Below are 26,060 nucleotides of genomic sequence, written 5' to 3' on the forward strand. Positions count from 1 at the left end.
ATGGAAGAACAAACTTATTTGACTAAATTGCAATTTCCCCCCTCCAACCCTTTTTGGTTACAATGGTTACATAGTTACATAGTTAGTCTGGCTGAAAAAAGACAAAAGTCCATCCAATTCAACCATTAAAAAAAAAAGTTATGGCGCATGCGCGACTAGGGATGATGTCGGACGCGGATTGCTGAGCTCTGCTCATCCCCGGCCAGTAGTGACTCACCCGCTCCGCTCCATGGCATATTCTCTGCTACGGGTGAGTCACACAGTACAAGCACCCGGCCCAGCATAAAGGAGAGGCTTCCATGGGGAAGATAGGGCGCTGGAAGCCCCCCTCCCCGCAGCCGCAGGATCCGCGGCCCTCGCCGCTCCGACGATTTTTAACTAGGCCGCAATCCCCGGCCTCAAGTAGTGTCAGGAGTCCGAGGAACGATCCCGGACCCCCAGTGGCCGCGGAGGGTACTGCACCCTGCACTTTAACAGAGCAGCTGACAGCCTCTGCTCTAATCCATCCACAAATGGAGGATTCTGATTCCCAAGCCACAGCAGGAGGGGTTATGGACCACCCTACACCAGGGTATCTTCCTACCCCTAGCCAAAACCCTCAGCAGGCTATATTGTCATCTACGCTTACAATTTCTGCGTTGGACGATAAGTTGCAAGTCTTTTTACGTAATATCACCTCCTCCATAACCGCTGAAGTTGGTAAATTGACTATAGATCTCAGAAGGGAAATAGCCCAGATTGGAGACCGCACGGATAAACTGGAAAACAAGTTTGATGATTTGGTGCAATACGTTCATGTCTTGGAGGAAGATAACGCATATCTGAAACACTCCATGTCTCAAATGCAGCTCCAACAAGAGGACCTGGAAAACAGGGAACGGCGCCAAAATATCCGTATTCGCGGTATGTCCGAATCTATTGCTGATGCACAACTACACCGCCACCTACTGTCCTTCTTCATTGCAACTGCTCCCATGATCCCAGAGGCAGACTGGCGAATGGACAGGGCTCATCGCTCTCTGGGCCCTAAACCTGTTGAGGGCACCAGGCCACGCGACGTTATAGTCCGTTTCCACTACTTTCAAAGCAAAGAAGCCTTACTATCAGCGGTTCGTCACAAATCCTCTTTGGAATTTAAAGGTGACAGACTCCAGCTCTTCTGCGATCTTTCTCCAATTACTCTTGCCAAACGGCGTGCTCTGAAGCCGATCACCACACACCTTCAGCAACATCGTGTCCTGTATCGTTGGGGGTTTCCCTTCAAGCTGGTCGTTTCTAGGGACAATACTCAAGTTGTTCTCCGGGATCTTCATGAAGCGGACTCTTTCCTAAAAAGTTGGGACTTCCACCTTTATCGGATGATGTGTCCTCTTTGTCGCCTACCCCATCCCGTCCTTCCGCCACCCCCAACAAGATCTGGACACCAGTCCGCGGAGGTCGGAAGAGACTCTCACGCACCCCGCAACGTCCACGTTCTTCTCGATCAAGCGATCCACTTGCCTGATGATTCTCAGGGGTGACCTTCTGTGGCGAATCTGGTGCTGTTCTCTCTCTCCTGTTTCATACATGGTTTTTATACCGGTTTTTGTCATTTTGGCCGGCCAAACCCTTGTTGGGTGCATTTTTTGCTTCTGTTTCTCCTGGCCGGGTTTGACGACCTCCCGGATGTGTCGGATGTCGTGCTACCCCCGATCTTGTCTAGCCATTGGCCTAGACGACTTGGACTTCGTTGATGTTCCCAAGTTTATATCCTTGCGGATACCTGTTTTTCACTGTATATTCTTTTCTTTTGTGTTATTTGATTGTTTTATGTTTTTTGTTTTCTATTCTACTACATCGATGGTATTTCAGTCATTTGTCATGCTAATACATGTAGTTCAGTCGTTGTTATTTCATAATGGCTTTGAGGTTTCTGTCGTATAATGTTAAGGGCCTCAACTCCATTCAAAAACGGTGGATGGCTTTGAAGGAATTTCGATCCTCAGGAGTAGACATTATTTTTGTCCAAGAGACCCATTTCAAATCATCTGGCTCCTTTCGTTTTGCCTCAAGATTTTTTTCCCAAGCCTATTCGGCCTTTGATTCTTCCGGGAAGGCCGGGGTGGCAATTTTGATTAGGTCACACTGCTCCCTTCGGGTTGTTTCCTCCAAGGTTGACCAACAGGGTCACTTTATTATTTTGGAATGTATGCTTGGTGACACCCCCCTTGTTCTGTTGAATTTATACGCCCCAAATACGGGTCAATTGCAGTTCCTTTCCCAAACACTCGCTGACCTAGATTCCATTTCCACTTCACAGGTGATTGTTGGGGGTGATTTTAATTTGATTTTCTCCCCCCATAAAGACAGGAAGGTTCTTTTTGAGTCCGCCCCCTCGAGGTGGCAATGCTCCTCTTCAAAATCTTTTCGTAGACTGATAAGGGAGCATCGTCTCTTCGACGCCTGGCGGATTAAACACCCCCTTCATAAACAATTCACTTTCTACTCCACCCCTCACCGTAGTTATTCTCGTCTAGATCACTTTTTCGTCTCTGCCCCACTGCTTTCACTTCTGGTTTCTTCTGAAATCAACCCCATCACTTGGTCTGACCATGCCTCTTTGACTTTAAACCTTTTTTTTCCTCCTGTTATACCCAAACCATGTCATTGGCGCCTTAATGAGACCTTTCTTTCCACAGACCATCTTAGAGATGAACTGTCACAGGGACTTGATACCTACTTTACACACAATGTTGGCTCCGTAGCCTCTTCCTCAACTCTGTGGGAGGCCCATAAGGCGGTCTTTCGAGGACTCTGTATTTCTATGGGTTCTCGTTTAAAAAAGTCCTCGGCGAGTGCTAGGGCCTCTCTTATACATCAGCTATCTTTTGCGGAACGACGGTTACTGGCCAAGCCATCTATTTCTGGGCTCCAGAGGGTAACATCTCTACGGGACCGAATTAAAGTTCTCGACTCCAGTAAGACTGCACAATCCCTCCTCTGGGTTAAGCAGAAATTTTATGAATTTTCCAACAAACCCCATCGTATGTTAGTCAATCGACTCAAAGCTCAGTCCCCTTCTACGATGCCTGACCTTTTAATGCAGCCAAATGGAAGCCCTACCTATGACCCTCGGGATATGGCAACCCTTTTTGGCTCATTCTATGGGAAACTGTATAACTGTTTGACCCCAGATCTTCACCCGCCCCTCACACAGTCATCGTTTGATAATTTTTTTGACCCTTTGTCACTTCCGAGAATAACACCTTCAGACATTACCACCCTTAATGCTGACATTACGCTAGAGGAATTACTGGACACAATTAAACGTCTCCCCTCTCGTAAAGCCCCGGGACCGGATGGATTGCCCTACTCCTATTATAAATCTTTTATTGGTATTCTGGCACCTCATCTCCTCTCTTTTTATCGAGATCTTTTCAAGGGGGTCACACCCCAGATTGAATTCTCCCGTGCATATATCTCGGTTATCCCTAAACCCGATAAGGATCACTCTATTGTAGACAACTACCGCCCCATTGCCCTACTTAATTCCGATTACAAGATTTTCACTAAAATTTTGGCCAACCGACTCTCCGGAATTATTTCCAAACTCATACATGGGGACCAAGTGGGCTTTGTACCTGCCAGACATGCTGCAGATAATACCAGGAGATCTATTGATCTGGTTGACTTGGTTAACCGATCCTCTACCCCTGCTGTGTTATTGAGCTTGGACGCTCAAAAAGCTTTCGACCGTTTAAGTTGGCCTTATATGTTCATGGTCTTGGAGAGATTTGGTTTTAGAGGTCCATTTGTAGCAGCCTTGAAGGCCCTTTATTCATCCCCCTTCTCACAGGTCAGATTAGCTTCTTTTCTTTCACTTCCCTTTCAGATGTCAAACGGCACACGTCAGGGTTGTCCACTCTCTCCCTTGCTGTTCATTCTTTGTCTGGAACCATTAGCCATCGCCATCAGGTCGAATCTGGATATTCGCGGGATACAATCCCATTCCCATGAGTACAAGTTATCGTTATTTGCAGATGACATCCTCCTCACACTTACGAGCCCCCACACCTCCTTACCGATTTTGCATAAGACTCTGAAACATTTTGGGGCTATATCAGGCTACAAAGTCAACATGTCCAAAACTGAGGCACTCCCAATACATGTCCCACCTGCTGTTTTATCCTCACTTCAGGAAGCCTTTCCCTACCGGTGGTGCACCCACTCTTTAAAATATTTAGGTACTAATCTTACTTCCTCTTACCAATCCATATACGAGGCCAATTCCCCCCACTATTTATAGCAATTTCTCGCTCTCTGAAACATTGGGATGCCTTGCCCATCTCTATCCTCGGACGCATCAACGTCTTAAAAATTACCGTGTTACCCAAACTTTTATACCTGTTTGCAACTCTCCCCGTCCCCGTTCCTATGTCCAAACTTCACTACCTTCAGAAATCTTTCCTACATTTTATTTGGCACAATAAGCGGCACAGGATTGCATGTTCTGTTCTGCTCTCCCTGCGTTCTAGGGGGGGAATGGGGGCGCCGGATATAATAACATACTACTATGCAACTCACCTTCGTTTTCTCATGTCATGGTCCACCCATTATCCTCCCAACACATGGACTGAGATCGAATCATTGCAACTGTCCCCAGCTCATCCATGTTCCCTCCTTTGGTCGACCTCAGCAGTGGATGTCTCTTCCTTCCGCCACCTATTCCTTGGTCCCATGCATTTTTCACTGACTGTTTGGCAGAAATGTAAGGCTAAATTCACACTGGCCTCTGAATGCTCCCCACTGACAAATATCCTCTATAACCCTAATCTCCCAGACAATATGGCCATATCCCGGATGTCTCTCTGGGTAGTGGCTAACCTTTTTCAATTGCGTCACTTGGTACACCCGGTGACTCGTAAGTTACACTCATTCCTGGATCTTCAGAAAAAGGCTCCTCTACCTCCTCATCACCTATATATATACCTTCAAATACGCCACTTTTTTTCTACCTTATCACCCTCATTGATCCTGGGGAAGCCTACTCCCTTCGAACGTTTATGTATGCAGGGTCCCCACCAAAGGGGTATTGTCTCTAATACTTATAAACTCCTTATGGATGCCCCCCCTTTATCCAATGACACTCACCTTTACATGCGTAGGTGGTCTCAATTTGTACAACATGATATTGATTTATTAACGTGGAAGAAAATTTGGGAAAATGCATCTAGATCTTCTGTCTGTGTGGTTTTTAGGGAAAATATATACAAGATCATGATGTTATGGTACAAAACACCTGAAGTTCTTCATGCTTATAATCCGAATGCTTCTCCTGCCTGCTGGCGCTGTAGTAGAGATCCTGGTTCTCTCTACCATATCTTTTGGACATGCAGCTCCATTGTCCCTTTTTGGGAAGAGGTCCGCTCCTTGTTGCAATCGTTGTTGCATATCTCTCTCCCATTTGACCCACTGCATTTTTTGCTGGGCTTGCCATTCCCGAGTCTACCTAAACCAGCCAGAAAACTTGCTGTACATGTTCTGACCGCAGCCAGGAGAAGCATTCCTATGTGTTGGTTATCTTCTACTCCCCCTTCATTGCCGATTTTGTACAAACTTATTGCTGATGTAAGACAGATGGAGTATTTGACTGCATTACATAATTGTTCGTTTGCTGTGTTTGAGATGATTTGGCTCCCGTGGGATACCTTCATTTCCTCTATGCCGGCCCAAAATGTAAGACCCTGATTATTTCCGCACTGTTATTATATGTTTCCACTGGTCCTGACCATATGTAGTTTCGCCATCGATGTACCTTTCTGTCATGCTTATTTTTTTTTTTTCCTTATCTTTTTTAAAAAAATACACTGTTTGTACTCACATGAAAACCAATAAAAATTGTTAATACAAAAAAAAAAAAAAAAAAGTTATAATCCTATACCCACAGCTGATCCAGAAGAAGGCAAAAAAAAACAGCAAAGCATGATCCAATTTGCTCCTGTAGGGGGAAAAAAATCCCTTCCTGATCCTCCGAGAGGCAATCAGATATTCCCTGGATCAACTTTACCTATAAATGTTAGTATCCAGTTATATTCTGTGTATCCAAGAAAGAATCCAGGCCTTTTTTAAAACAATCCACTGAGCTGGCCACAACCAACTCTTGAGGGAGTCTATTTCACATTTTCACTGTTCTCACTGTGAAGAAATCTTTCCGTGTTTGGAGATTAAATTTCTTTTCCTCCAGACGTAAAGAGTGCCCCCTTGTCCTCTGTGATGACCTCAGGGCGAATAACTTTACACCGAGTTCACTATATGAACCACTGATGTATTTATACATGTTGATCATATCCCCCCTTAATCTCCTCTTCTCAAGAGAGAATAAATTCAGTTCCTCTAATCTTTCCTCATAGCTGAGCTCCTCCATGTCTCGTATCAGTTTGGTTGCCCTTCTCTGTACTTTCTCCAGTTCCCCAATGTTATTTTTGTGAATTTGTGCCCGAAACTGAACTGTATATTCCAGATGAGGTCTTACTAATGATTTGTACAGGGGTAAAATGATATCTCTGTCTCTGGAGTCTATACCTCTTTTAATACAAGAGAGGATTTTGCGCGCTTTAGAAACTGCAGCTTGGCATTGCATGCCATTATTAAGCTTGGGATCTACCAGAACCCCCAGATCCTTTTCCACCACTAATTCCCCCAGTTGCACTCCCCCTAGTATGTATGATGCATGCATATTCTTAGCCCCCAAGCACATCACCATACATTTATCAACATTATACCTCATTTGCCACATAGTTGCCCAATTAAACAGTGCATTGAGGTTGGCTTGTAAATTGAAGACATTCTGTAAGGACATTATTCCACTGCACAGCTTGGCATCATCTGCAAAGACTGAAATGGGATTTTTAATTCCAAACCCTATATCATTTATAAATATATTAAAAAGTAAGGGTCCCAATACTGAACCTTGGGGTACACCACTAACAACCCTAGACCATTCAGAGTATGAATCATTAACCACTATTCTTTGATTACGATCTTTTAGCCAGTGTTCTATCCATTTACATACTGATATTTCCAAGCCTGTAGACTTTACCTTACACATTAGCTGTGTGTGGGGAACTGTGTCAACGCTTTTGCAAAATCCAAGTATACCACGTCCACCACCACCCCTCTGTCCAAGGTTTTGCTCACCTCCTCATAAAAAAAAAGAAATCAGATTTGTTTGACAACTTCTGTCTTTCATGAATCCATGCTGTCTGTTGCGTAAAATATTTGTTTCCAGCAAGAACTCATCTATGTGGTCTTTTATTAAACTCTCCAGTATCTTCCCAAATATAGAAGTTAAACTAACAGCTCTATAAATATTTGGTAAAGATTTTGACCCCTTTTTAAATATTGGCACCATATTGGCTTTACACCAATCCAGTGGTACTATGCCAGTCATTAAAGAGTCCCTAAAAATTAGAAACGATGGCTTTGCAATGACAGAGCTCAATTCCTTAAGGACCCATGGGTTTATGCCATCTGGTTCAGGTGCTTTTTTCACCTTTATTCTGTCTAAATATTTTTGGATCATATCAATTGTGAGCCAATGTGTATCATCTGGAGGTGTGTCAATACCATGCCCATTATGGACAAGAGCTCCCCCATACTCCTTTGTATACACAGAGCTGAAGAAGGTATTAAATAAATTTGCCTTCTCTTTATCCCCAGTCACACACCCTAGATTATTATGTAAAGGGTCTACATGCTCAGACCGAACCTTTTTACTATTAATATGTTTGAAGAATTTTGGGGGGGTTTGTCCTGCTATCTTTTGCAATCTGTCATTCGTTTGCGGCCTTTACTTCCTTTTTTTTACTCTGGTAACAGAGTAAAAAAAATTCACAGTTAAAACTCAGCAACATTTGTTTTGTAATGGGCTTTAGAAACCTTTGGTGTATGTGGATTTTAGTCAACCTTAGCATGATGAGATACTGGAACTGTGGTATGAATACAGGCCATATTAAGCTTTATAGAAATAAAGTAATGATAAACACACGTTCAAGAAGGCTTTGGTAACTCCAATTTCATAGAAAGAAAAAAACAACAAAAAAAAAAACAAAAACATAATGTAGCATATACAATTACTACATAAGACATTGTAATTTAATGTTTTTTTTTTCAAAATGACATTTCCTTTTCAACCTGCAGCTGCTATGCTTTTCTGTAAAATTCAATGTTATATGGCAACCTGGATGTGTCCTGTACACCCAGGGCTGTTGCTTCAACTAGGCAAACTAGGCAGCTGCCTAGGGCGCAGTGTCACCTAGGGGTGCCTGGGCGCAACACAGGCAGGCACTCTATCTGTGTGTGGCCTATGGACGTCTTGTATGCATTCTTCATTTCTTTGCAGAGTCCCCTTCTCCTCATACACAGGGAATGATGAGGGAAAGATGGTATCTTTACTCTGCACAATTGTTTCACAGCCCGTCCATACACATGACCATTTAGTACATATATATATGACACACATGATCCAGCTAGTGACCGAATGGGGTGTGTCCAACGCTTGTTCCACCTTCTTCTACAGAGCTGAAGACAATGAATAGGTGGCGGTGTGCTCTGGTTGCAAGGTTAACCCTATGTGAGTAGGATGATCAAAGCCTGATGTGTATGAGAGGCCTCACTATTCCATCTATTTCAAATTGAGGCTTGGATCCAGATTCAATGTCTTCCGATACCTGTACATGATTGAAGTTGGTTATATTACAAAACGAGGCTTGTTTTTTTCTTATTTATGTGTGGTGATGGAGGGCAGCTCTTCAGCCCTGGAAGACGTCTATTGATGACGAAACGTGTCGGGCGGAGCCTCCCTCTGACGTCATGGAGCTGTCCACCATTTTGGAAACTGTTTATGAATGCTGATATTCCTCTGTATATTTGTAAATAGGATTTTATTTGCGCAATAAAGGCACACTGGTTTTACTGCACTGTGAGAGGCATGTTTTATTTTTCATGATACTGTCCTGACATCGCTAAGGGAATGGCTTACAAGTTTAAGTGGAATCTGGATCCTGAGATGACACAGAAGTCTGGAAGGTATTACATCGATACAAAGCTTATAATGACCCCCTATAGTTAAGGGGTCTCTTTATTTGGTAAGCCTCCATTTTATTCACATGGTGTTGGTTCATTCACGCAGGTGATTAGTTGGATGGAAAGAATATTTTTATCTATTATTATCATTACAAATTATTATCATCACAAATTGTTCTGTGTAGATATTATTTACGTGGACTTTAATTATTATATTGTCCTTTACATGGACCGTATTTGATATCGCTTTTATACACTATTTTGTTCTTGTATTATGTATACAGTTGTTTTCATTATTTATATGTATATTTATTGAATTTTTTTCACACATAGCGCAACATGTAATTGCCGTGTATGAGATGCCGCCTGTCCTCACTGAAAGCCGCAGCCTGGACTCCACACCCTGGCAGAAGCCATCAGAGGTGAGCTGAGCCTAAGAGGATAGCAGGTCATGGAGGTGACAGGAGAAGGAGGGGGGGGGGCGGACAATGGTCAGGGTGAGGGGAGCAGATTCTGATTGATCGTGTGGAACGCTAAGTCATAAATGATCAGCTGAGGGGAGGGATGGCAGAGGGGGAGGAAAAGAGGACAGAGGAAGATGGTGTCAGGGGCCAGTGTAGCAGCTGGGCTTCCGCTCCTTCCAGTGTTCCTCTCAGACTCAGTCACTTACTGCAAGCTGGCTGGTGGCTGCTGGTCACTGTGGAGTTTTGTAACTCTGTCTCTTTTTTTGTTTTGTTTCTGTCTGATTGGTTAATATAGTTAATGTGTAATTGGTTAATATATATTTTGTCTTTAATATTGGTGCTGGTGGCATGTTGTGGCACTTATTTTTTTAGAAGTTAATTTAGCAGTTTCATGTTTTGTTGATTTAATATTTTCTACTGTTTTTACATTTTTATTTTTATTTTTTGGGGGGGGGGGGGCACAAGTAGCTGGTCTTGGCTAGGGTGCAAAATAGTTTACCACTGACCCTGTGTACACCTTTAGTATCCTGACTGTGTGGTTGGTTCACTGATTTTCTTAAAAGTCTGCATCAAAACACACGTCAAATTTTACATCAGTGTACATACTGTAGATCATAGAGGGAATTGTTTTTTTCTAAGCAGTTATTCTTTAAGCATATTTTGGCATAGCATTGTTGATTTGCAGTCCTAGTGCTGCCTAACAGAACAGTACAGGACCAAATACAAGGCAAAAACATGGTTGATAAATCACATTGAAACTTCACCAAGGTAGTCATGTAGGGGGTTATTTACTAAAACTGCATGGTGCAAAATCTATTGCAGCTCTGCATAGAAACCAATAAGCTTCCAGGTTTTGCTGTCAAAGCTTAATTTTACAAGCTGAAGTTAGAAGCTGATTGGTTACTATGCACAGCTGCGCCAGATTCTGAGTACACAAGTTTTAGTATAAATCCCCCATAATGTCTAAAGGTGGCCATAGACCGAAGTTTAGCTGGTTCAGCAGGGATCCATGTGTAGTCACTGCAGTTGGCCGACTGAGTTCTGTTTAACTGCCCTGTCAGATAAACTCTGCTTGATCAATGGCTGCAGCGCTGATCTGTGTGTTCCAGCAGTGGGGGAGTCTCCCTAATTCCCCATCCACCTTGAAAGTGTGGATGGGGGAAATCAGTTCCGTTTTTTACATTAAGCCCACTGACTGATCACAAAAAACTTAACTATGCTTGGCCAGCTTTAAACTGGGTACTGTCTAATTTGATTGACTATTTAGTACCAACCATGGCGCCACCTGACTGGAGTTTGCATGTTCTCCCTGTGCCTGCATGGGTTTCCTCCGGGTACTCTGGTTTCCTCCCACACTCCAAAGACATGCTGGTAGGTTGACTCCTGTCTAAATTGGCCCTAGTATGTGTATGTATGAATGGAAGTTAGGGACCTTAGATTGTACGCCCCATGAGGGTTAGGGACTGATGTGAATGCACAATATATATGTAAAGCGCTGCGTAAATTGATGGTGCTATATAAATTCCTGTAATAAATAAATAGTACTAAGCTCAGATCACAAAGCATAACACACAGATAAATATCCTTATATAACCAAGACTGTAGTTTTTAAATCTCACTGGTATCGGCTGAAAATAGCCTTCACTTTCTGAAATTAAGAGTCTTTTTCCGGGTGTATTAGCTTTGTGAATTACGCCTAATATAGGTTATCCAAAAATTATTTCTTAAAATAGCATAATAAAGAATCAGTAATGTGGAAATGCAACCACTGCAAATTATGCAGATATTACACATCTATGGAAAACAAGCAATTAAACAAAAGCCAATGGATAATGCATTACCAGACACAGATCAAGAATAATAGTGCTGGCTTGTGCATTTTACATGACCATTCAGACTCTTCTGTCCGTGCCTGTGGTAACTGGAGAGCTTTCCAAAGGATAGAAAATGGAAGGGATAGAAGATGTTTCATATGCTATAAAATACTGCACACTGCTGAAGGTAGAGCCATTATCTGTGCACATAATATTTCTTTTCTGCCACACAGAATATAACTGGATACTAACATTTATAGGTAAAATTGATCCAGGGAATATCTGATTGCCTCTCGCGGGATCGGGAAGGAATTTTGTTTCCCTGCAGGAGCAAATTGAATCATGCTTTGCTCGGTTTTTTGCCTTCCTCTGGATCAACTGTGGGTATAGGATTATAACTTTTTTTTTATGGTTGAACTGGATAGAATTTTGTCTTTTTTTAGCCAGACTAACTATGTAACTATGTAACCTCTACCAAGACATGTGCTCCATTGACTTCTTAGAATTAGAATTTATAAGCAGTCAGTCCTGGTTAAGAAACAATTTAGGAGTGAAGCCCCTTCTAACTCTACCTATACATAATCATGATCAGCCCATTGCACAGTTTGTTAAATTCTAGTATGATAAATAGCCATTTGGCTTCATTTACCTTTTTCAAAAGCGGACTGTGCATCGAGGAAACAATGACAACAAAAACAACCTTATGTTGCAAATCACATGGAGTGCACCTACTTTCTTCTTGGAATTATATCCTAAATATGTGCCTGGGCTTTGGGAGTCTGTAAACTCCTATTCTGTATTAACATATAGTCCTGGTCCACATTGATGCAACTTGTCATGCAATTCAACAGTTCCAAATCCCATGACAAGTCACACCCTATTTGTGCCTGTGAAACCGTTCAAATGAGAGCGGCACTGATTTTGAAAAAAGGTTCTTGCACTATTTTTGGCAATTTCATGTGCAACTTGCATACATCTATTCATGAAGTCATTTTTTGGCTAAGCGCGGATAATTTTTTTTTTTTACAAAAGCAATACATGAAATCACATTAACCAGTGTCTTTGAAGTGAAGTAGGGCGATTTCAAAGCCGCATTCAGTGTGAACCAGGGCTTATTGCTTGACCTGAGGTGTGAGGGATTACATTTGAAATAAACTACAATACACACAATTAGGGCAGAAACAACTAATTGACATAATCGATTAAGAAAATAGTTGTCAACTATTTTCATAATTGATTAGTTGGTCAGCTGATTAGTTGGCCTACATCCAGAATGTATTATTTGTTAACATGTCAGAAAATACAGTGCAGCACACATGCAGCTCAGTACACCACCCATACATGCCAGTAAGTGGCATGCCTCATGAGACGTAGTCCTGGTCAGGAGAAGGAAGTTATTTTAAAGTAATTCTAAAGGCAGAAGTTTTTTTACCTTGTTATAGGAGCACTCTATACTATACTTTGCAGCTTGCTATATGGCAGTGATGCTGAATCTTTAGAGACCGAGTGCCCAAACTGCAACCCAAAACCCACTAATTTATTGCAAAGTGCCAACACTGCAATTAAACCCAGCTACATCACCAACCTGGTCTCAAAATATCAACCAAACCACTCTCTTCGATCCTCCCAAGACCCCCTGCTCTCTAGTTCCCATGTCACCTCCTCCCATGCTCACCTGCAGAACTTCTCCCGAGCTTCTTCCATCCTATGGAACTCCTTACCCCAATCTGTCCAGCTGTCTCCTAATCTATCCACCTTTAGACGATCCCTTAAAACCTTTCTCTTTAAAGAAGCCTATCCTGCTTTTACCTAGTAAATTTATTTCCTCCATCAGCTCATCCCCCCACAGCTATTACCTTTTGTATCACTCAACCCTTCTTCCTAGATTGTAAGCTCTAACGAGCAGGTCCCTCTGTTTCCTCTTGTACCAAATTGTATTGTAACTGTAATGTCTATCTTCGTTTTGTAAAGTGCTGAGCAAACTGTTGCCGCTATATAAATCCTGTATAATAATATAATAATAAACCTGAATACTGAGGTTTTAGTTTAGAAAAAAACACCCATGCATTAACATCTTTTGTCTTAAAAGAAAAACACAATAACAGAGCTTCAACAGCCCACCGGCACAAGGGGGCCAAGCTCCACTGCCCACCAGCACAAGGGGGCCAAGCTCCACTGCCCACCAGCACAAGGGGGCCAAGCTCCACTGCCCACCAGCACAAGGGGTCCAAGCTCCACTGGCCACCAGCACAAGGAAGCCAGGTTCCACTGGCCACCAGCACAAGGGGGCCAAGTTCCACTGCCTACCAGCACAAGGGGGCCAAGCTCCACTGCCTACCAGCACAAGGGGGCCAAGCTCCATTGCCCACCAGCACAAAGGGGCCAAGCTCCACTGCCCACCAGCACAAGGGGGCCAAGTTCCACTGGCCACCAGCACAAGGGAGCCAAGTTCCACTGGCCACCAGCACAAGGGGGCCAAGCTCCACTGCCTACCAGCACAAGGGGGCCAAGCTCCACTGCCCACCAGCACAAGGGGGCCAAGCTCCACTGCCCACCAGCAATAAAGGGGCCAAGCTCCACTGCCCACCAGCACAAGGGGGCCAAGCTCCACTGGCCACCAGCACAAGAGGGCCAAGCTCAACTGGCCACCAGCACAAGGGGGCCAAGCTCCACTGGCCACCAGAACAAGGGGGCCAAGTTCCACTGGCCACCAGCACAAGGGGGCAGAGTTCCACTGGCCACCAGCACAAGGAGGCAAAGTTGCACTGACCACCTGCACAAGGGGGAAAAGTTCCACTGACCACCAGCACAAGGGGGCAAAGTTCCACTGACCTGTAATAGGGTCCACTGCCCACCAGCACAAGGGGGCAAAGTTCCACTGAATACCAGCACATTGGGGCAAAGTTCCCCTGGCCACCAGCACAAGGGGGCAAAGTTCCACTGATCACCAACACAAGGAGGCAAAGTTCCACTGACCACCAGTACAAGGGGACAAAGCTCCACTGACCACCAGCACAAGGGGGCAAGGTTCCACTGACCACCAGCACAAGGGGGCAAACTTCCCCTGACCACCAGCACAAGAGGGCAAACTTCCACTAACCACCAGCACAAGCTAAAATCTTGTGTTAATAAAAACGAATGTATTAAAACTCACGGCCAGTTCAATATATATCTGTAGCAATGCACTGACTGGCCATGCAAAAGCTCGGATGAGACGCAGCTTGTGTTATCGCCTGGCGCCACTACTCTTTTCCGAGCATGCGCATGGCCCCTATGTGCGCTATTATCCGAAGCTCGGCTGCTGGGGTGATGCTAGGGCAACTCAGTTCACGTGCCGCTAGAGAGGGCTCTGTGTGCTCGCTGCAGAACGCGTGCCATAGGTTTGCCACCACTGCTATAGGGGAACTCTGAAGGCAGGAGGAAGCAGAAGCTCTGGTGGGAGACCCCAGAAGAGAAGAATCAGGGCTGCTCTATGCAAAACCAATACACAGAGCAGGTAAGTATGACAGGTTGGTTGTTAGAAAAAAATAAAAATAAAATCATTTTAGGCGGTTTGTGCACGGAAGATCAGCATCTGAACCTAGAAAAGCTGGAGACTGACAGACTGGAGGTAATATAAGACGTTACAATTACATTTACCAGTATTTTACCAGTATTGTTCATTATATTTAAAAGTTCATGGGCTCTGGCGGCTTGAATGGCCGAGCCACGATGACGTCACTCCCGTGCATGCGTGTGAGAGTCACTTTTTATGACAGAGCTCTGAAGGAATGGCGCAGGCATGCCGTTCCTTCAGAGCGCATGTGCTGCTGCTACGACACAGGTAAATATCGCCGAAGCAGTGCAACTTTAGGAGATATTTACAGTACCTACAGGTAAACCTTATTACAGGCTTACCTGTAGGTACAATAAAATAACACTTTACTACCACTTTAATGTAAAAGATGTATATTCCCCCTCCACCCTTCATATAGCTTCATGTTTGACCCTGACCAGTTAAAATACTCTGTACATCCTATTTATGGGTATATATTTATTACTACATTCACTGTTTCACAGTATAAATTAACCCCTTATAGTGGTGATTTTCTGCTGTTTTTGTACTATTAAGGGCCAATTTATGCTTTTGTTTTTAACCCATTCATGACAGGTGATTATAAAAACCATGCTGTTGCTAAAGGTATTAAGCGCTGTACACATGGGCCAAATATTGGCCAAAATCAGCTGGTACAGTAGAAACCGGCTGATTTTCAGTCCACGTGTACAGCTCCCTGTCCAACAGAAGTCGATCTCACGACCAACTTTTGTTGAACGAGCATGCTGGAAAACCAGCAGCTGACTGGCATCAAGTGGCTGACCGGTGTGTTCTGACGTGGGGTGGTCCCCCTGTCAGAACACAATAGCACAGCGGGGAGATTGCTGTACTAACATTGCTTTTGTTAAGCTGAGTATACACTATAAGAAAATTGGATGAGAAATTCCGTATGTGCGTGTACACAAGTTTCAACATCTAATTCAGACCAAATGAATATTCCAAAGGAACAATCTCCAAAATTTTTCTCATATGTGTACAGAACTAAGGCTGTGTTCACACCTATACAGTTTGCGTTTGACCTGTTTCTGCATTGCATTTTGCGATGCGTTTTCGCCATGTTCTTGATGCGTTTTGCATTTTTTTTTTCTTTCTTGTTGTTAGGTAGATTTAAAGTGCAAAATGCAGCAAAAATGCAGCAAAACCGCACTGCATGCTTTTCTGCAGTGTTTCCATTGAAGTCTATAGAACATAAAATGCATCTTTTTGCGTTCAAAACAGTCCTTGACCCTTTCCAAAAAACGCACCCGGTGAAAACACGGAGATGTGAACATGTCCCATAGGAAATCATGTTAAATGGACTGTACTGCGTTTCTGCAAAATGCAAAAAGCTGCGGAAAACGTTTAGGTGTGAACTTAGGGTAACACTTTTTTTTAAAAAAAAATGCGTACTGTTTTTGTACAAGAAAAAGTGGATACAAAAGACTGCACATGATCAGAAACAATAAACAACAATCTACGCTGGAACGTTTCTACGTCAACCAAGAAAAAGCCTTTGTCATTCGAGAATTTTCGTACAGTTAGTACCATCCTTGGGTTCGACTTGCTGTGAAACATTTAGGAGAATTGGATGATCATTTGTCCAATCTTCTTATAGTGTGTACCAAGCTTCAGTACAGCAATCTGTAAGTTTTTTTCCTTCAGCTTGCTGGATTGAATGAAAAAAAACTTCTAGTGTGTACCAGGCTTTAAGTGACAGCAGTGACAGTGCATTTCACTTGCTGAAGACAAAACTGAAGGTAAAATGCCCCAAGAACAAGCAGGAACTGAAGACAGTTGCAGTAGAGGCCTGGCAGAGCATCACCAGGGATGAAACCCAGCGTCTGGTGATGTCTATGCATTCCAGACTTCAGGCTGTAATTGGCTGCAAAGGATTTGCAACCAAGTATTAATAAGTGAAAGTTTGATTTATGATTATTATTCTGTCCCATTACTTTTGGTCCCTTAACAAGTGGGAGGCACATATGCAAACTGTTGTAATTCCTACACCGTTCACCTGATTTGGCTGTAAATACCCTCAAATTAAAGCTGACAGTCTGCAGTTAAAGCACATCTTGTTCGTTTCATTTCAAATCCATTGTGGTGGTATACAGAGCCAAAAATGTTAGAATTGTGTCGATGCCCCAATATTTATGGACCTGACTGTATATGTAAAGAGCTGCGTAAACTGACAATGCTATATAAGTATGTGTAATAAATAAATAAACTATGTTATAATCCATAAATGCAGTTCAACTGATATCTTTTACTAAGCTTAGGAAAGTTGTTGCAATCACATGTAGCGTCACCCCCCGAAATAGCCACTGTAGTTAGCAGGTTCTTTCACCACGCAGCGTATAGGCAGCCAGGCACACAACAGTTCACTCACTCACTCAATAATGCGTCGCGACCAGGGGCAGACTGGGCTGTGGGGCAAGTGCCCCCCAGGCCTCTCTAAATCCCCAAAAAACGTCCGGTGCTCAACCAACATAGCTTAATAAAAAAAAACCCTGGCCACAATAACATAAATGTTAAGAAGGCTGGGACTACAACTACGGCCGGCCTTAATATTTGTATTATTGCAGCCAGCCGGTCCAACCCAGGTGGTGCACACAGTGCACTTAAAAAGCATTTCAATGGTCCTCACACTCATTTCTCCATCCTTCGTGCCAGGAGAAGGTGACATATAACTACACTTCCATCCGCCAGCCAGCCACACAGGAGAGAAGAAAACCACCACTGGACGCCAGGGAATGACTCCGCTAGGTACTATTCCTGGGTTGTGGCTGGGTGATGGAGAGCGTATTTTGAAAGGAGTGAAAGAAAACAGGAAAGCAATGGTGATGGGGGGGGGGGGGCTGAAAGTGTGCATGAAAGGGGAGGACTGAAGGAAACTATAAAAGGGGAGGGTATGAAAAGCGGGTCAACTTGGGTATTAAAGGAGGTGTGAAAGGGGGATAAGGAAAGAGCATAAAAGGGGAAAAAAAGGGGGGCATGAAAGGGTGGGCTAAAGTAGGGCGTGGAAAGGGGGACTGAAGAAGTGGATTTTTCAAATTAAAAGGTTACTCCATTTTCTTGGAAGAAAAAATAGCACATAAAAATGAAATGGGGGGCACTCAAAACCCTCACACAAACAAGCTATATTGTTTGTTTAAAAAGCCACTGAAGACATTAATACTCTTACCTTAGTGTGCCTTTGAGAGAGTGAGCGGTAGAGGAGGCATTGCTCAGCTTATACTGCACAAGTTGTTTTGTGGAATAAATTAGAATGTTTCAGAAATGAAATTCGTTTTGCGTTGCGACTTAATGACCAAGGACAAATGTGGGTCCTGAGGTTCCACAGGTTGAGAACCACTGGTCTAAGGTTTCTTTTTTTTTTTATAATTGCAGAAAGTGTGTAACTGGGGTAGGCAGTGGGGGAGATTTGCTAAAACTATAGCACTCAGAATCTGGTACAGCCCTGCATAGACACCAATCGGCTTCTAACCTCAGCTTGTTCAATTAAGCTTTGACAATAAATCCTGGAAGGTGATTGGTTTCTATGCAGGGCTGAACCAGCTTGTGCACTCTCCAGTTTTAGTAAATAACTCCCCATAGATATGGAATACTCCAAAACATCACAGCACACATTTCGCAGAAGACACTTTCTCTAGGTAGTAGAACACAGTCTTTTACTCCCAGCTATTGACCAGGAGAATATTAGGCACAGAATTAGCACAGACACCTCTCAACTAGGCAGTAACAACACAATGCAGCAACTCTGCAGCTCAGGAGATTATTATTATTATACAGGACTTATATAGCAGCAACAGTTTGCTCAGCGCTTTACATTATGGAGGGAGACAGTACAGTAACAATACAGTTCAATACAAAAGGGATTAGAGGGCCCTGCTCCTTGGAGCTTACAATCTAGGAGGGAGGGGATAGTGGTACAAGAGGTAATTAGCTGTGGGGGATGGAGTGGTTGGAAGAGTAGAAGATTCCAGTATTAGCTGGGGTCGGGGTAGGCTTCCCTGAAGAGATGGGTTTTCAGAGTGCGCCTAAAAGTGAGCAGAGTAGGCAATAGTCTGATAAATTGGGGTAGGGAGTTCCAGAGGATGGGAGAAGCCCTGGAGAAATCCTGGTGACAAGCATGGGAGGAGGAGACAAGGGAGCTAGAGAGTAGGATGTCTTACGAGGAGCGGAGAGTACAGTTTGGGTGGTATTTAGAGACAAGGTTGGTGATGTAGTTAGGGGCAGTGTTATGAACGGCTTTATACGTCAGTGTTAGTGTTTTGAATTTTATCCGTTGGGCAATTGGAAGCCAGTGGAGGGATTGGCAGAGAGGGGTGGCAGATATAGAGCGGTTAGTAAGGTGAATGAATCTGGCAGCAGCATTCATGATCGACTGTAGTGGGGATAGCCAGCAGTGAGGTAGGCCAGTGAGGAGGGAGTTACAATAGTCAAGGCGAAATATAATAAGGGAGTGAATAAGTTGCTTAGTGGTTTCCGAGGTTAGGAACGGTCATATCTTGGAGATGTTGCGGAGGTGAAGTCTACATGAGTTTGTCAGTGAATGGACCTGGGGTTAAAAGGACAGATTGGAGTCTAGGATTATACCTAGTACCCTGGTGTGAGGGGAGGGACTGATGGTAGTGTCGTTGATCTTGATGGAGAAGTCGGGGGGGGGGCATGGGTTGGGGGGAATACTAAGAGCTCAGTTTTGGAAAGATTGAGTTTGAGGAAGTGGAGTGACATCCAGTCCGATATGTCACTTAGTAGGCTGGTGATGCGATTGGAGACTGAGGGGGTGAGGTGAGGGGTAGAGAGATAGATTTGTGTGTCGTCGGCATAGAGATGGTAGTTGAAGATTGAGCTCTACTCACAAATCCCACAAATAGCAAGGCCATGGGATTGATCTGGGGGGACGGGAGTAATCCAACAGCCAGTCAGGAAGGCTTCAGGGCATAGAAGCACATGGTCCCCCCTCCTCCAGGGCAGCAGTGTGCAAACTCAATTTAATCGCCGGCTGCATCAGCATTATGGTTACCCTCAAGGGGCCAGTTGCATCTGTAAGTAAATGTATCTTCTCTTTATCATATTAATTGGTTGCCTCTGCATTCAGTTATTACTGGTTTAGTAATAACTTAACTAATAACTAGCTCTGAAAGTAGAAGTCTAGGAAAAATAATGACAAGCAGATATTCACCACCACCAGAAGTCAAGAGCACCTTACCATCCCTTACATCACAGTGTACTCCCCCTTACCTTGTGCTGCTCCTGGGAAGAAGCTGAGGACAGAGCTAGGAAACAGAAAGTGCAGAGTCTGGAGGAGGACCAGAGGAGGAGTCAGAGTCTGCTGAATGGCTGAGACCAGGGGAGGCAGAGACAAGGGGGTGCTGCAGCTGCACAGAAAGGAGCAGGAGCAGTAATTCTGTCCTCCTCTCTGCTGCTGACTACTGAGACCGAGGGGGGCAGAGACAAGCCTCCCCACACCTGCACAGAGAAGTCCAGGATCTGGCAGAGGAGTTCTGCCCTCCTCTCTGCTGCTTACTGCTGAGACAAGGTGGGGCCAGAGACAAGGGGGGTTCCAAAGTTGAAGGAGAGGTGCGAAGGCCACATGAAATGGCCTGGCAAGCCAGGTTTGGCCTGCGGGCCTTGTGTTTGACACGTGCTCCAGGTGAAAAACAGATCTCCCTGGAAACCCGGCTAAATATCTGCCTCCCACCAACTATCTGGGCACACCTCCCCAGGGATTAGCTGGGGCAAGGTAAGAACCCAGCCTGGGCATTTGAATTTATCCATCTGAGCTCTGGAAAGTTCTCAACAGGCTCAGGGGGAATCACTCAAATGCCCAGATTGTGGAGCCAGAACAGATCAAAACGGCAGATCACAGCTCCTCTGACTACAGAGCAAGACACACTAAATGTATCTAGTATCCTCAGCCTAGGAGGCTGCTACACACATATATGTAAAACAAGAGTTTATAATCCATTGAAAATTCAGCAGTTATCAGCTCTAACAAGTTGTTAGAAGTTGAATAAATGGTAGATGACAGCATGTGGCAGATCATTACCAAGTTTACATTCATTATGGAATCACAATACATAAAAAATATTACTTCCATGATTTCCTGAGCATGGCACTTGCAACCCCCAGAGTTTCTCAACAAATCAGCAGAATAATCGAGAGCTCAGCTTGTGGTGCAATGACGTATACAAATGTCATATACCTGCCAAGCAACAGCTCAGAATCACCAACTGCTTTCAACAATAGATGTACATTGCCTCATTTTCCTTTCTTTCTATAGAATACAGGATCATAAAGAGGTGGAGGATTATTTGTATAAATGGCACTGCCCTGAGATACAATCCAGGGATCAGCAGTCAGAGTGACACTCATTTATAAAATACGGCTCAAAAATAAATGGAGTTGTAGCCCATAGCAACTAGATGTCATGATTTATGGTAATACTACAGTGCAGAAGACATAGTGAACAGCCAGTTGTTTTCTGTGGAGTTTAAAGTGGTATTAAATCCAAAACCAAAAATAGATTATATTGCAGCTTACCAATCATTAGATGTGGTGGTTGCATCTGTTTTCTTTTCTTTGGCTTTTCCTCTCTCTTTTCACCTGATCAGGCCAGTAACACATCTTCTCTATTAGTGAGACACAGCTCTGGAGGAATGAGCACAGGAAGCGCAGTAGACAGCAGCATTGTCAGTCTGGAGGGAAGGGTAGTGTTAAATGTAATAGGAGATTTAGGTACACTAACAAATTGAATCCAAACTCCAGCTCACACTTTATAATCAGTTACAAAAAGCATATTTCTTTCTTTTGGGATAAAGGTTTTATGTGAATAAATAAAAGATGATCATTGTAAGCACCCCTGTTTGTGATAAATGGTTTGTCTCATCCCTGTAACTGCAAGAAAGCTTGTTCTGTAGAAAAACAACAGACTTTCTGGTCAGATCACCAGATGAAAAAAGAAACTAAACTTAAAAAAAGGAACTATTGCAGTCTTCAGATCTAAGGATTGGTAAGCTGCAATATAATAAATGTTTGCTTTTGAGTTTAATACCACTTTAAGGCGCATGCACATGAATGTCTAAGGCTACAAAGTCCTCTAGCATACAATCCTAGGTACTTTCCCCCACCCAGGGAGCTGCATGTGCCACGTACTGCTGCCCATACAAGTATACAAGTGAATGACTGTACATGGCCATACTTGCATAAGGCTTTTGCATAGGCATTAACCTGTGCATGCGTCTACAACATGTTTCCTAGACACATGACACTTATTTGTTTGGATAAATACACTGGTCGTGAATGTGTTAGGAAAAGCAAATGCAGAAGCCACGGCCACGTACAGCCATACACTTGCATGGACAGCTTTATGCAGCACCTGCAACTCGATTTTATGATACAGGTCTTTGGAGCCACTAAAGGTCCCTGTACATGAAGCCTAAAAGTTACTTTCCTTCTTGTTCAGTTTGTATTAATCCTTCACAGTGCTAAACTTTCTACCACAAAATGTTTTACTGTGCATCCATACAGAACTAGTTTACAGCCTAACTCTACTTTCAAAATGACAGATAATGCATTGCTGTTTTCAAAATAAAAGAAAAATGAAGCTTTTGCTGCAACACTCTCTTCGGGGCTACCCATGCAGGATCATCATTTCAGCCTAGGCTCACACTGTGTAGAGTGTGCTAATGTACATCACATTGCTGCAGTGTTAATGGACCCTAAGCATCCTAAATAGCCAGAACAGACAGAGTTGATGTTTCAGTTTTGGGTGGATTGCTGTCAGAACTGGTTTGTGATTTAAAAAAAAAAAAATTATACATATATACAGTTGCGCTCAAAAGTTTGTGTACCATGGCAGAAATTGTGAAATTTTGCCATTGATATTGAAAATATGACTGATCATGCCAAAAAAATGCTCTTTCATTGAAGGATGGTGACTATATGAAGCCATTTATTATCAAATAGTTGTTACACACACGGGTTAAAATGCCAATTAGAGGTTAATGTCCCACATGTGGATTTTTAAATTGCAATTAGTGTCAATGTATAAATAGTCAATGAGTTTGTTACCTCTTACGTGGAAGCATTGACTAGGCTAGATACTGAGCCATGGGGATCAGAAAAGAACTGTCAAAAGTCCTGCGTAACAAGGTAATGGAACTTTATAAAGATGGAAAAAGACATAAAAAGATGTCCAAAGCCTTGAATATGACAGTAATCACTTCCACTAAGTCGAAAATTGAGGTTTGTGCTGTCAAAACCAGATAAACCTGTACCCCTTACAATACAACTATATATTTTGTGTGTGCGTTTTACCAATACCTTGCCACAGGGACACAAAGGCAGTAGAGGCTGACCTTCCTGACCTGCAGCCCATCTGACGACCCCCTCATAACCCTCCAACCTGGGACTCACGCAGACTGGAACTTGCTACCTGCAAATTACCAAACTGATCTTCATCCACCCAGATCCTACTCACTAGTACTCCTGCTACAAGAAGCTACTTCAACGCAATCCGCCACAGCACAACAGACTTTCCGCATCAATACGCCCTGAAGTGAAACCTTTCACCTCCCTCACTTGACCAGCACTCCGCTCACCCTCCTAATATGCCACCTGTACTCCACCTCCATTCCCAAAATCTCCTCCCTCTACCCCCCTACTCCCCCAAAACAACTGTACATTGCACCCTCACTACTTCCATCTCCCCACTACAGCTCCCAACACCTCCTCCTAATACTCCACTCTCCCACCGACCCACACGCCACCACTAACAGACCCACACGCTCTTGCACATCCTGCTCCCATGCCACCTTTCTCACCCTTCTCCTAACCGCCAGGGACATCTCCCCGAACCCTGGTCCCTCACCACCTCCCTCACCCACTAGGCGCCCTCCTACTCCCACAAACTGCCGCAACCCCCTCAACCTGATACCTGTCCCCCTCCTCCCCATATCCACCCCTCCATTTTCGGTTGCACTCCTGAACGCCCGATCGGTTTGCAACAAGCTCACCTCCATCCATGACCTCTTTATCTCCCACTCTTTCAACCTCCTAGCGGTCACCGAAACCTGGATCCAAGCCACTGACTCCACCTCCCCTGCGGCACTCTCCTATGGAGGTCTCGTCTGGACCCTTTCACCCTGGACCTCGTTTTCTCCCATCTCTGCACCCTCCACAACCTCACAAACACCCCTTTCCCTCTCTCTGACCACAACCTCATTACGTTCTCCATCTCCCAGTCCTATAACGCCTGTGTGGGTGGAGGACTGTGTGCACTGTGTGAGTGCAAAAGAAGAGGTTAAGTGGAGCAGTTGGGATGTAGCCAGGTTGTTGACACTGATAGGGATATTGAAGTCTATAAGGATGATGGTGGGTAGCTCAGAGGAGAGGAAGAAGGGCAGCCAGGCAGAAAAGTCGTCAAGGAAGCGGGATACAGGTCCAGGAGGCCGATAGATTACTGCAATCCTCAGAGTGGTGGGGGAGAAGAGTCGGATGCAGTGGGCCTCGAAGGAGGAGAAGGATAGAGAGGGGGGGTTTGGGAGGACCTGGAAGGTGGTCAGCGGTGACAAGAGCACACCGATCCCACCACCTCTACGACCGCTCGGTCTGGGTGAATGGGACCAGAGGAGACCTCCATAGGAGAGTGCCGCAGGGGAGGCGGAGTCAGTGGCTTGGATCCAGGTTTTCGGTGGCCGCTAGGAGGTTGAGGGAGTGGGAGATAAAGAGGTTATGGAGGGCGGTGAGCTTGTTGCAAACCGATCGGGCGTTCAGGAGTGCAACCGAGAGTGGAGGAATGGATGCGGGGAGGAGGGGGACAGGTATAAGGTTGAGGGGGTTGCGGCGGTTCGTGGGGGTAGGAGGGTGCCTAGTGGGTGAGTGAGGTGGTAAAGGACCAGGGTTTGGGGAGATATCCCCAGAGGTTAGGAGAAGAAGAAGTGTGAGGAAAGTAACATGGGAGCGGGATGTGCACGAGTTTACATGCCTTCCAGTCCTGGTGTTTGGGTCAGCAGGAGAGTGAAGTATTAGCAGGAGGTGATGAGAGCAGTAGTAGGGAGATGGTAGCAAAGAGGGTGAGATGTACAAGTTTTGGGGTGGAGCAGAGGGGTAAAGAAATGAGTTTTTGGGAACACAAGAAAGTAATATGAAAAGGAGGAGTAGAGGGGACATATTAAAAAGGTACTCGGAGTGGCACTCAGACTTGTAAGAGATGTTTCCCAGGGTGTTTGCTTGCAGTCTGTCCAGCATGCAGTAGAGTTTTTTGCTGTTGTTGTGTCTTCCTGCTGCTTGAGTTCTCCTGTTTTAGTTCAACTGCTGTGTTTAACTGCTTCTTCTTAGCACTCCATCAATGCAGCACTCACGCAATGCAGCACCCCCATCAGAGACTGTGTCCCCCCATCAGATTGCCAACCACTTCCAAAACAAGATCGACGCAATCTGTAAAGACATCGCCAATGCTCAATCTACCTTCCCACCTAGCCTCCCTCCCACGATAACCCCCTCAACTCTCCCCTCCTCTGACCTCACAACTGCCCTGACGCCCACAAAACCTAACATCCCGCACACTAAAACCTCAGCAACACTCCACTCCTTCAGCCTTGCTACCACTGAAGAGGTCACTAAGGTCTTCTCAGAAGCCCGCCTCACCACTTGCCCCCTTGACCCTGTCCCCACACAACTCCTCCGGTCTCCCTCCTCCTCCATCCTACGCTCCCTCACCCATATCTTCAATCTCTCCCTCTCTACTGGCACATTCCCCTCCCCCCTAAAGCACGCGCACATCACTCCCATACTCAAAAAACCCTCCCTGGACCCCACCGACCTGAGCAACCTTAGACCCATCTCCCTACTGCCATTTTCATCCAAACTCCTCGAGCGCTTAGTCTACAATCGCCTAAGCTCCCACCTCAATGACAACAACCTCCTTGATCCACTACAGTCTGGCTTCCGTCCCCTACACTCCACTGAAACCGCCCTACTCAAAATCACTAATGACCTGCTAATCGCCAAAGCTAATGGCCACTACTCAGTCCTCCTACTCCTTGACCTCTCCGTGGCCTTTGACACAGTTGACCACCCCCTCCTCCTTAATAAACTATACTCCCTTGGCATCAGAGACTCCGCTCTCTCCTGGCTCTC

General features: G+C 44.5%; 1 protein-coding gene across 8 annotated transcripts in view; it reads right to left on the reverse strand.

Annotated features, from left to right (window-relative positions):
* Positions 1–26,060, reverse strand: part of ACSL6 (acyl-CoA synthetase long chain family member 6) — a 265,006-nt gene that overhangs the window by 134,410 nt on the left and 104,536 nt on the right. For 2 of the 8 annotated variants that reach the window (XM_089694069.1, XM_089694070.1), the window contains exon 2: positions 21,462–21,616. The exons of the other annotated variants lie outside the window; for them this stretch is intronic. In XM_089694069.1, coding sequence (XP_089550195.1) covers positions 21,462–21,486 — 25 coding nt within the window. In that variant the 5' untranslated portion in view covers positions 21,487–21,616. The remainder of the gene's footprint in view (positions 1–21,461; positions 21,617–26,060) is intronic. 8 annotated transcript variants of the gene reach the window in all.

This window comes from Staurois parvus, unplaced genomic scaffold (genome assembly GCF_062004578.1).
Source record: "Staurois parvus isolate SC_StPar_1 unplaced genomic scaffold, SC_StPar_1.0 ptg000648l, whole genome shotgun sequence".
NCBI classification, from domain to species: Eukaryota; Metazoa; Chordata; class Amphibia; order Anura; family Ranidae; genus Staurois; species Staurois parvus.